The 12065-nt window shown below is 39.8% G+C and overlaps 1 protein-coding gene across 1 annotated transcript in view; it reads right to left on the bottom strand.

Moving 5' to 3' along the window:
• Positions 1 to 10121, bottom strand: part of ofcc1 (orofacial cleft 1 candidate 1) — a 76855-nt gene extending 66734 nt beyond the window's left edge. Inside the window, 6 exon segments of the mRNA XM_047329976.1 lie at positions 1056 to 1136; positions 1769 to 1876; positions 5257 to 5293; positions 5295 to 5431; positions 5771 to 5855; positions 10098 to 10121. Coding sequence (XP_047185932.1) covers positions 1056 to 1136; positions 1769 to 1876; positions 5257 to 5293; positions 5295 to 5431; positions 5771 to 5855; positions 10098 to 10121 — 472 coding nt within the window.
• Between the last annotated feature and the right edge of the window lie 1944 nt (positions 10122 to 12065).

Raw genomic sequence — 12065 nt, 5'->3', positions numbered from 1 at the left:
TTGTCTTGAATTCTCTTGTAGATTGGTGAAGTGCTAACTGGCAGTCACTGCAGTTGGAATCCAACGGTACAGAAGTAAGAGCTCTCTCGTTCCTTCCCTGTCTCTCAGCCTATTGCATGGAGGAACTGTTAATCCAAGATCCTCTTTACTTTTTCTGTAGGATTTCATGAACATTCCAGGACAATGGATGGGGCTGCTAATCTCGGTGGTACAGCTAAATCCGAGACAATGGCAAATAATACGAGTCGGCTAAATTCCATCGTGTTGAAGCGGGCCTAAACCCATCACTTGTGCACTGGAATTACAAGGGAAATGTGCGTTATGTCAACAGGATCTGGTGCGACTGTCTTCACCCAGAACAATGCAAAGCTTAAACCACCTCAATGTCGCCTGGTTGGCTACATATTTAAATGAAACTGAGCTAATGAGAAAAGGCACGCCTACTGAGAAACAATGGCTGTGCTTGGAAAGCACTGACTTCTGTGAGGGTTCGTTTCTAGTCATATTCTTTGTTCCACGTTCGTGCTGCTTTCAGTGTAAAATGTAGCATCATATTTTTGTCTGGGTTGTTTATGATTTCACTGTCTTGAGCTTTTCTTAAAGATGATGTGCCTGAAAACTGTATCCCACACTGCCACCCTCTTTAATACTGTGGCAACTGTTTGAAATATGGCAACTTTTGAAATCTGGTTTCATGGTGTTAAAGCATTAAGTTTTTTATCAATACATCATTCAAATTAAAACTCAAAGCTGGTTTTAAGGTGTGAAAACACAATGCTAACAGAGCTTAACAACATTCACCAGCATGTACTCCTGTGACCAGATTTTTTAAAAATCTATTCATACACGTAATCACTACAGGGAATTAATGATACATTTAAATGATGTTTATGTATCCCTCAAATACAATGAACATTATTTTAAATTAATTTAATATAAAAATAAAGCAACTGTTTACTTATTAAAAGTTGTTTTTTCTTTGCTATTTTGATTAGGGCCAAAAACTGCTACCAAAGTACCAAGATGCAGTAGCACAGTAATATGGGAATACATACCAGGTAGGTCTATGAAGGTATCGTCCTCATCCAACAACGCCGCCATTCTTTGATACAGTCTGTTTTCATCTGCATTTAATAATTGTACGAGTTACAACAATTATAAAATGGGTACACCTTCGATGGTGCTGGAAAATTACATGTATTTGTGTGTTTCAAAATGACACCCTACTTATCATGCAAATCAATCTAGACCACATCTAGAGATATTAGCTGTGGCTGGAGAGGGGCGAGAATCAAGTGTATGCAGAGGAGTAATGAAATAGGAGCATTAACATGCCTGTTAGCCAGCCTGTCATCATGTGATGAGATTTGGTTTAGCGAATCCTTTGATATTACACGGCAATGATATCCAAAAGATACAGGTGAAATGGCTTCTCCATTAATAGCCATGTTTCATTATAACATGCATATTGCTTGGCTCCCAAGAGCTCACTTTTAATAGGCCTACTTTAGGAGGGGGGCTGCAAACTATTGATATGACTCCACGTCTGTCACTTGACAGGGGAGAGAAAATGCCATGGTGAAATGAAAACTGGCCAAAGATACGTGACCTTCGACAATGACAGCAAGTTGGCTAGCCAATCTAGTGATGCCATCATTTAGTGTATTTACATAGACTGTCCTGTCATCTCAAAGGGCGGTCTGCTGCCAGTGATCTATCTCACCTCACTTTAATGAACCGAGGAGAACTATTATGACAGAGAATGGCATACTTAATTCCAGCTCATCTTCAGTGCTGGCCCCGGCCATCCTGCAATGTCTTGGGTCTGTCTGCAGTGCCGACGACGGGTCAAAGTAATTTTGGGCACGTTCATCTCCTGAGTAAAGAGCGGGAGGGGACCGAATGAGAGAAAAGGGTTGGGAGTAGGTGGGGGGGAAAGGGGTTGGTGTTGTAAGGAGGGGGGGGGGGGGGGGGGGGGGGGGGGTACAGGTTCAGGTTAGTGGTTATTAGAAGCACATGAAGTGAAATGTTAATTCTGAAACCCGCACTGTCGAAGGGCAGGAGCAGTGGCTGCTACTAGATAAGGCAGAGCCAAAATGAGACAGGGGCACAGAGGCAGAGAGAGAGAGAACTGGGAAAGAGGCTGCTGGGTTTCTCAGTGCACCTCTCCATGGCCTGCGGTGCTCTGAGGCCTAATTAGCATGCTGCAAAAGGTCACGGCAGGCAATCTCTTAAATACGACCACCATATGTTTGCCATGTTCAAAAGGAACTAATGAGAAAGTCTACGAGCCCAAAAGTACCTGGAATTTCAAAGACAATACCTTCTAAATACTCCAAGGTCAGTGGCCCAGAGGACTGGGCAAGTTTGGAGGAGCAGATCCAACAGAAAATAACCTGAGCCCATGTCTCATTGACTTCTTATTAGCAATCACTGACCTATGGGTATCAGGCTGCACCATAGAGTTTATGTGAATCCAATGGCTCCGGGGCCACCAAGCAGCTTTCTTAACCCCAAATCATTCTCATTACAGACCTTGAATATTTAACTCTAATCTAAATTGCTTTACTTGAATTTCTCAGGTTGTGGGGCAAAAACATGCATGGTACATTAAATCATGTTACATATTCCACACAAGGATTGCCTTTATAGAAGTCTGAGGGTATTGGTGCTTGGAGACAAAAATATCAGTGTGTTTGTGTGAGAACACCACTGGCCCAGTGGGCCAATGCCCCAAAAAGCTCACTGACTTTTTCGTGCTCATTCTAAATGAGATTTTGAACACTCTCCTCTTACTCTTAGTTGAACAGTCACACTGAAATACTTATTAAACAAGGAGCAGCCATGTGACTCCTCAATGGCATCACAAATTGACTGTGAAATGCACATGCTAAATCCCTCTACATCGTTAACAGAGAGTTTGAACAATTTCCACGCAAATAGCTCTGAGGTTATGAAATCCTTTTTTCAAACACAAATTTGCATAATGGTAGTTGCTTCGTGGATCGCTTTTTGAATCATATCTGTGATATACCTAAATAGTCTGGCTGGCTTCCAGTTCATCTCTCTAATGAAAATATCAATTCTCTGTTCTTACATGTGTAATATCAATAACTAATACTTCTTGTCAGCCAGAGTTACAGTTAGCAGAGAATGACAGATGATTTTGGTAAAGGCCAAATAGTTGTGTCACTAACGAGGAACAATCTTTGTAATCTTCCAATTAAGGCACACAAGTCACTGAACTATAGTGCACATTCACCCTACTCGGTAAAAGAGTTGCTTATTTTGTGCTGCCAGTTTTGTTTCTTTATGCAAATATCATAGTCAGTGCAATAACCACAAACCAACCAACTTATCTCATCTAAACTCATCACTATGCCAATGTATGTCCAGTATATGAAGAGACAATGGATCCTGAAGTCTCAATAAAGTTCATTTTTGACAACTGTCTCCAGGTGACCCAGTCAGTGCTGCGGATTGCTCTCCTCTTCTTAACCCTTGATGCCAAAATTACAGACGGCCCTGGTTAATGCAAATCCCCTGCATCTAACCTCCACTCAGACACACCTAACCCTCACTCCAGCATGCTGACAGTTGTTGACCAGTTATTCTTGCTGTACTTGAACAGCTTCCCTTTAATGGCCTTTTCCAAATGAAAGATTAAACTCCAGCATCACATATTTGTGGACATAATAACAATGTCCAATCGGTGGCTGCAATATGGTTGGGGAACATCAGCTGCTCTTTGAGGTCCATCAACAGCTGCTAGTCCCTTGCTGAGTTTAGGATCCCTGCAGATGTTCTTTCCGCTGCCCCCCAGCTCTGACAGAGATGATGGCCTGCTTGCTTCACCCATTCAACTCCTGTGCTGATGGCTTCAGCGATGGTTTTTAGGACTCGATCAAGCCTCTATTGGTACCCCTCCTCTCCAAGTGCCTTTGTGCAGCAGCTGAGGATATGCTCCAGGATCCCTAGCTTGGAGCACATGCTGATGACTAATTTTGTCCCATGTGCGCAGATTTGATGGGCTTTGCACATTGTATACAGCCTGGGTGAGAAATTGGATGCCGTGTGGTTCGGCTTTCAAAACGTCAGACAGGTTCACATCTTGGTCATGCTTCCCGTTGATTCATTCCCAACACCTTGCAGCTTCTGGTCTCCTCCTCTGCTGTTTTCTTCTATACTTCCCTCGGATAGTGTCAATTTGGGAAGTTGGAAAGGATCCTTTTTGGGCACAGCCTTGCCTATGCTTCCTGAACAGCTTTCTCTGCCCTTCACTTCCTGCCAGGCCTCACTTGGATTCATGTTTTTAGCACCTTTGGATCAATTGAGTCCCTGTACTGTACCACTTCCTTTGCTCTTTCATGCTTGCATTCCTCCTCCAAGGATTCAGAGGGCAGATACAAATTTGTGTGTCCATGGAGAAATAAACAAACAACTAAAAAAGATTGCTTTTTGTTTGTTTGGTATGCTTAAAGAAATTTAAAATGTCAGTTTCCCACAGCCACTGACTTGAATGCTCACTTGTTTAGATTTATTATTATTCATCCTTATCATGTATATTTATAGTCTGTAGTTTTTGTTCATACAATACATTAAGCATTATCATACCTTTTGTGCTTGAAACATAATGCAAATAATTGCTAATAATTACCAGCAATGTAAAGCAAAAAACAAAGTAAGCCACATTAAATCAAGAATCTAACGTGACTCATCCCTGAGAAAACTGGCACGCTTGCAGCCTTGAACGCATCCTAATTTACCATCCCATTCCTCAAGAGTTCTCCCTGACATGCTGAATTATAAGGGGGCATATTCGTATGCCTGATTGGCCTTAAGCCGTGTTTCGGGGGCGTTCTGAGTACAGCACAGACAGTGGATCGGCGTGGTAGCATAGTAGCATATGTAAATGCACTCTCCTATGACTCTAGCCCACCACAAGGCATGTAGCCGAGAGTGGGAGTTAAGGCTGATTGTGTTGAGGGTACTTCTAGATAGAGATAGAACACCCACTGCTGTAGCGTTCTCCGGGAGAGGAAGAACTTATATGAGGGTTGCTTGTTAGGACACGCTTGCTTTGGAATGCAGGGACCAGGGGCCTCTCGAATGGAGAGAGAGAGAGAGAGAGAGAGAGAGAGAGAGAGAGAGAGAGAGAGAGAGAGAGAGAGAGAGAGAGAGAGAGAGAGAGAAAGGTTAGATCAGGAACACATCTACTGTCAACAAATTTGAGGCTAATGAAGAATGAAGCTTCACCTCTTTCTTTGGCAGAGGCTTGCAGCTCCATTTTTTTTTTGGTGAGCTGCAAGGGTGCTATCTGGCCTGTCACCTCGAATTTCTCTTCCCAGCCAAACCAGAGGAGCAGAGAGCTTGGCACTTCTTCCTCCATTAAAGGCTGAATGTTGTATGCTTACCACTGCAGTGCTCTCTTCTTTCCGTCATACAATACGTATAAACATTAACACAACAATAAAAATAGGGACTTAAGAGGGCAATACAATAGTTGGGTCAAAGTGACTTGTCAAACACGCATATTTTTTTGTTTCTAATGTTTCTGTCAGTGATTTTTTCTTAAAAATGTCCAAATGACACTAAACACATTTAGGTTGAAATTAAATCAGAATCTTGCAGGAGGAAGAGAAAAAAGAGAAGAAGAAGAAATGATTAAAATAATTACAAATTGCGCCCTGACAAGCAAGAGCAAAATTTAGCCCAAAGCCATTTGTCTGTAATTAGTTAATTAATCCTTACACAAATTATGAGCAATAACTCATCAAGCAGGACTCACCCATCAGAAATTCAGCCGACTTGGATTTCTTCTGCTTAGGTTGCTTCAGAGCCTTCTGCTTTAACTTCTGGAGGGAAATTGTTAAATGAATAAATTAGCTGCAGAGTGAAGATCATCATTTATGATCCGCAACTAACACAGTATTTTAAATATGGGATGACACTGAAATGTCATTTAATTTACATCGCCGCTAAAGGGGTCAAGCACTAATTGAACAACAGGAGTGGAAAAAAATGTAATCATAAATAGATAAGAAAAGTTGACATGAATGTGTAATGAAGGTCACATTAAAATACTTCCTCCTTGTTTCTAAAATGAATGGGCAGCAACACTCTCTCCTGGAAAATTATGAACTTTTACACACAGTACAGAGACTTGGTGTGTAAATAAATATGGAAATCCAGACACACTTCTCATACTTTCATTTACATGAACTCAACCTAAAAACTCTTGAAGTAAAGAGAAAAATAGTTTCCACTATGTTCAGTAAAGAATATATATGTGTGTGTGTGTGTGTGTATGTGTGTATATACGGTATAATGTATAGTTGTATTGTAGGTGGTCTACCCCACAATAGAAAATACAAAAGGATGTATTAAAAGTATAGGTTTCTTTGAAATCAACAGTATGTGGAACAAACTCTGCAGTCCCACATTTCTCTCATTTCTGCGGACAAGCATAACAATAAGGAAGCTGAGGAAAAAGGCATGAGTAGTTGTTTTCGTTATGGATATGTTTACATAGGAATGCACCATATAAAAGAGCTCTGTTGCTCAAAGCGTATGGAGCTCTTTAAGCATCATTTTATGCAGATTTCAATGATGAACCGTGCTCATCCCCATGAACAGCATGTATTTGTATACAATATTTAATTTCAAAGACCAAATCAAGGGACAGAAATGGCGGGGGGCTTATTTCAACTCTAAATGACAGAGCAATTAAAATAGAGGAGGACTACTTCCAGACCAATCTGGTAAAAGGAGTTTTTGTAAATCTGTTTTTACATTCAACAAGCCCTACAGCAAGACATTCATTTATACCACTGAGATTAATGCTTATCTAATTGTAACTTATTTAAAAACCATTTTCTTTTCGACTGGGTTCCAATCAGTTTTTCTGAATTTCCCATACTGTGGAGTATGAGACTGGCAAATGCTGCATCAGTGGCGATTGTTGCTGTGTGTTTTATCCACTTTTATTTCCCTTTCATCAGACACTTTACACACCTTTACGCAAGATGAAATAAAATGTTGTTTGGGTGAATACAGTATAACACAATTATAGGAAAATGAATGAGTTTTTTTTGTTTTTTTTCCAAATAAAACAATTGCACCCAATCTCTTGCAGTTTACCAGGACACTTAACCAATATTGTGTTGTAAATTAAAACAGTCATTTAAAGAGGCTACATGATATTTGCATCCATCATTTGTTATTGCAATTTTGATTGTTACTGCAACCTCAGAGTCAATTCTAAAATCCTATTTGAAATAATGTCCCTAGACAGTAAAATCTTATTTTTACTTAAGTCTGTACGGTTTTTGTACAGTCATTTAACAACAGATACCATGGAAGTTATGGTTGGGGTTAATAGTTTGTTTGCTATTAGAACAATGGAAGATGTTTGCTTTTAGGACTAAGGACTAAGGACATTTTGGAAAGATGGGTGGAAACCAATGGAGAAATTATTGAGTTATATTTTATCACTCACATTGATGCACCGAGTAATTGAAAATATCATCTTCCTTGTACTGTGCAGCTGCCTTGTATACAAACACATAATACAGACACTACCATGCAAAATAAATCATAACATTTCTTCTTAAAAATCTTTTTTTTCATTTATTCCCCTTAATTAATATGGGTCCTTCTCTTTTCTTTGTCTCTGTTTTCTAACGGTGACAATTTTTGCCAAAGTTCATTAGCTCCATATCCTGCAAATGTCAATAAGTCCTCTGATTACTATGACTATATCCTCGCCTGAAGTTCAGTGAATAAAGCTTTGCAAACACACCAGCAAAAACATACAGAAGGAGTACAGTACATACTCCCCAGGCCTAATGCTTTGGGTCATTGTCACTAAAAATCTAATCCACACAGTCCCATGTAAGCCTCTCTGTCTAGAGAGCTAAGAAAAATTCCTGGTTCTCATCTCGCTCCCCAGACCCCACTGACATTGACAGCATGCTCTTTGTAATAAAAGGACTGTTGTTTAATATGCCATAACTGGATGGAACAGCAGATGTTGCATTTCTAAAACGATAAACAACAATTCAATCCTGGGGGAAAAAAAGTATCACAGAGGTTTCTGAAATAAACTGGATTTTCTGAGGTAAAAATGGTCATTTAATACATAAGAACTATGATAGCGGAAATGTAAACTGACTCGGTGCATGATTAGATTCCTTTGAATTTGTCACATCACACATGTTGGTTAAATTTACGATGCTAAATCAAAGTCATGTGCCAAGAAATTTGGGTATATTACAATATACATATAAAGTAGCAGTATGCGGCAGCCTCTGAGTGCATTGTCCTAAATATAATCTAAAGGCATTTACACAGTGTGCTTTCTTCATTTCACTGGGTAGCACACAATATGCCTACTTTGCAGTGAACATGAGAAATGAAATCATTTATAGCTGGTGACGAAAGAAAATCCATGACTTTTTTTGACTGTTGTCAAAAGGAATTGAACACAACAATCCCTTGTTCACTTCTTGCTGCATTCACAGGCATAGCTAGAAGGGCTTGGGGAAGACCGCTAGCTGCTAGGGGCTGGTGGGCACAGACAAGCTAGAAAGTGAATTTTGCATACTGTACGGATCATCGCCCAGTTCAGCACAGTCACATTGAATCTGCCATCAACCAATTGTGCTTCATGAAACCGTCAACCCTCATTTACGTCTGCCTGTTTTCTTCCCCACGCTGCTGTAAACAAGGCCCCAGCTCAGAGCTGTCTTCCTCTGTCCCTGTGTGCGCTGCTTGCCAGGGGAGTGTAGACAACAGAGTCTTCACAGAGCTACTTCAAGCTACCATTTCCCAACAAGCTCCCTGTGTGCATGGGCAAAAGATTCAAGGACGAGAGTGCTTCTGGAAATGACAGGGGTCTTACGGCTCTACACAGAGATCCCTGCATATGTCTTGTCTCTTCCTCGAGTTCTAATTTGTACTTAAAAATTCATGACATCAGGTGCGTTTGTTCTCAGGCTATTCTGCAATGTTGCCCCTCATGGTGGCAAATTTGAATGTGAATGGATGTGCACACACATTGACAGCTGGACAAAATAAGTTCTTAATATAAATATAATGTATGTGTAGACATACATTGTGTCAAACAAAAAATACTTTAGTTTTTCTGTTAATAAAGTCTCCTTTAATCTGTCAACATAATTCAAAATGACCATCTCAATACAATGTCATAAAAAGGCTGAAAATATCTACAAATAATTTTGATGTAGATAATGAAAGATGAGGTTAGCGTTTTGTTTCAAAGGCAAGCCCAATTCTACACTTAAAATGTGAAACCATCTTAATTTATAGAGCAGCCTTATATATGCAGAGTAATTGTGACCCACCAAACGGTTTCTTATTAAACAACAACCGTGTCCGTTGGTGTAGACAGAAAACATAATTAGTATTCAAGCTTAATTAATCTACGCTGGCCCCCTTTTAAGTGAATTACTCAATTATTTATGCATGTGTGCTCCTTTGATGCTAACAGATTATGTATGTTACTGGGAAAAACCTTGAAAAATGACTTTGAAAACTTTCCACCATAAAATGTCACTACAAGCTTCTGCACCGACTAAAACAATATCTGTGAAGACCATGAATGCTGAATAATTATGAAGAAAAAAAACTTCCTGGACTAAACTGCCAAACAAATTTTGATTATTGCCAAATCGCTATGCAAAATATTTTTGTGCCTTTCAAGAAAAACTAGCCATTCCCTATCCAAAATCCAGAGCGAAAGACAAAATAAATCAGCCAAATATGTACTTTCTATGTGCCCTAATGCGTGGAATGGAAATCTAACACAGGTCGGATCAAGGTCTTTCCTGGGATCATGGGAACTCTTTGGGATTTTCAAGAGCCTTTTTGTTTTTACCCTTGAGAACCAGGCACTGGCCTCTGCACCCCTCAATCCCCCATTGAGAACCCAGAGGCAGCGTGGAGGAATGTTAAATGTCAATGGTCAGACTGCACCAGCACCTTCAGAGAGAGCGAGATGGAGGTAGCCTATATGGCCTGATCTCTTTGTGTTCGCCTAAACTGCTATGAGGGGCCAGAAGTGAAATTGCACTCACACTGCCAAAGGTGTCCATCTCCATAAACTGCAAAAGATCATCACTGCGAAACCGTGATCCTTGATCAACAACAAGGACTGCAGAACAGAATGTGTGAAAATATGGTGAGAAAACTGTCAAAACAAGATACATCTAATGCTGCATAGCTTCCATGAATTTGAAGTGCACACAAACAGAATGTTATTGATTTAACTATAATTTTAAATATTCCTTAAAATTCAAAGTTTGTTTGAGTTACCAGAGCAAAGGTTTGCAGAAGAGCTCTTTTAATAGCTTACTGCGCAGCACAAAATCCCTCATTCCAAGCAGTGTTACATTATCTCTCTCATGCTTGTGTGTTCAAAACTGTTATCTCTGCAATGCATCTCGGAGAATAAAGGACAATAAACACTGTTTATTATCACGGATAAATTATTTGCCCTGATTATTCAAATAGTTTATTCATTTATATCTGATACAATACCATTTGGTTTTTTATCATCTTTTCCTATGGTAATTCACATGGCTTGCACAAGTTTCTGCTGAAATAGCAAAACAAACCCCGGGCAAAATGTGAAAGATTATCCCATACCATGCGAGCTAGGATGAAATGCTATACTTTTTCACACTGAACACTGCTCCACTGGGTGTGATTGAAAAACATGTAAAGCTATTGAATCTGTGGTTTGTCTATGTGAGGGGAAAATGAGTGTTGTAACAAGTGGGCCAATGTTTTTGTAATTGTTTCAAATTACACTCAGTGTAATAACTCAGTGAAAGTAGAGCCAGTGTGCGGTCCGTACACATTAACTAGGCAAAGACCACAGGATATCCTTGCACCTTATCATGGCCCACAAAAAAAGAAGAAAGAAAACACGTTGATTGTGTAAATGTGGAGAAAAACAAAACAATTTAGCCATAGTTCCAGCTGTGTCTATCACCAACAACACAAAATATGTTTAAATAAAAAAGGTGCTCTGCTTCATCCCCTTCACATGGGTATTTTCTTGAATTAAAGACACTCTAACATTGCTGTTTTATATTCTGTGTTACTGATATGAATGTGTGCGTGTGTGTGTGTGGGTGTGTGTTTGTTTGTGTGTGTAAATTGTTTTACAATTGTAAAATTGGGAGGTTGTGAGAAAAATACATCCATTAGTTGTTAAAACTGCATGCCTCCTGCCAAACACTGGCTCCCTAACCAATGAGAGTGCCAACCCTGTCGTTAACCACATAAATTACTGATTCACTTTTTCTGCTCGGGGTTCAGGCTCTCCTTCAAAAGTTACATGCGAATATATTAAAGTATGTGCAACAAACCCCTGAAGTCCTACCAACATAATGCACTTGCTGGAGTTGGTGTCCAAATAGCGAGCCATGTTTGAGTTCACTGCTCTATCAAATAATGTAATGTGCTTACTGAACAATAAATACACCCATACAAACACGTAACCACCAAAACCTGCCAACATGCTGCTAAATTATCCTCGCAGAGTTTCCTTGCAAATTAATTTGTTTTCAATCCATACACCACAAAACAAGTCCCCTGTTTAATCACAGCAATGTGCCTGGAATTCGCAAACTGTGGTCAGAGTTGAACAGCAGAAAGGCAACGTTGCTATCACTTCAATGCTGTTTTGAATTTAGGCACTGAATACCCCTTTAATCAACGGCTTTCTGACCGCCTGTCAGTCGCAAAATTCCACTGATGTTGATATACATTTCATATATATGCACCGATTAATTAAAGAAATAATTATAAGATTAATGAAGAAGTTGCGTTGTCTTATCCCTAAATACAATTGATGACAGTACAAAGACACGGCATGAACCAAACACTGGCCTACTGCTTATATACATTGACACCTAATATGACATGGAACTGCATTCGACCTGCGACCTTTTTTTTTTTTCCATCTCCCTCGCCTGCCCTGAGAATTACCATCTCCTCTGTCATCTACTCACCTAAACTCAATCAATTCCCAATCC

The sequence above is a fragment of the Scophthalmus maximus genome, chromosome 21, assembly GCF_022379125.1.
Source record: "Scophthalmus maximus strain ysfricsl-2021 chromosome 21, ASM2237912v1, whole genome shotgun sequence".
Taxonomy (NCBI): domain Eukaryota; kingdom Metazoa; phylum Chordata; class Actinopteri; order Pleuronectiformes; family Scophthalmidae; genus Scophthalmus; species Scophthalmus maximus.
Note: the sequence above shows the minus strand (reverse complement) of the source record. Positions and strands in the feature narration are given on the sequence as shown.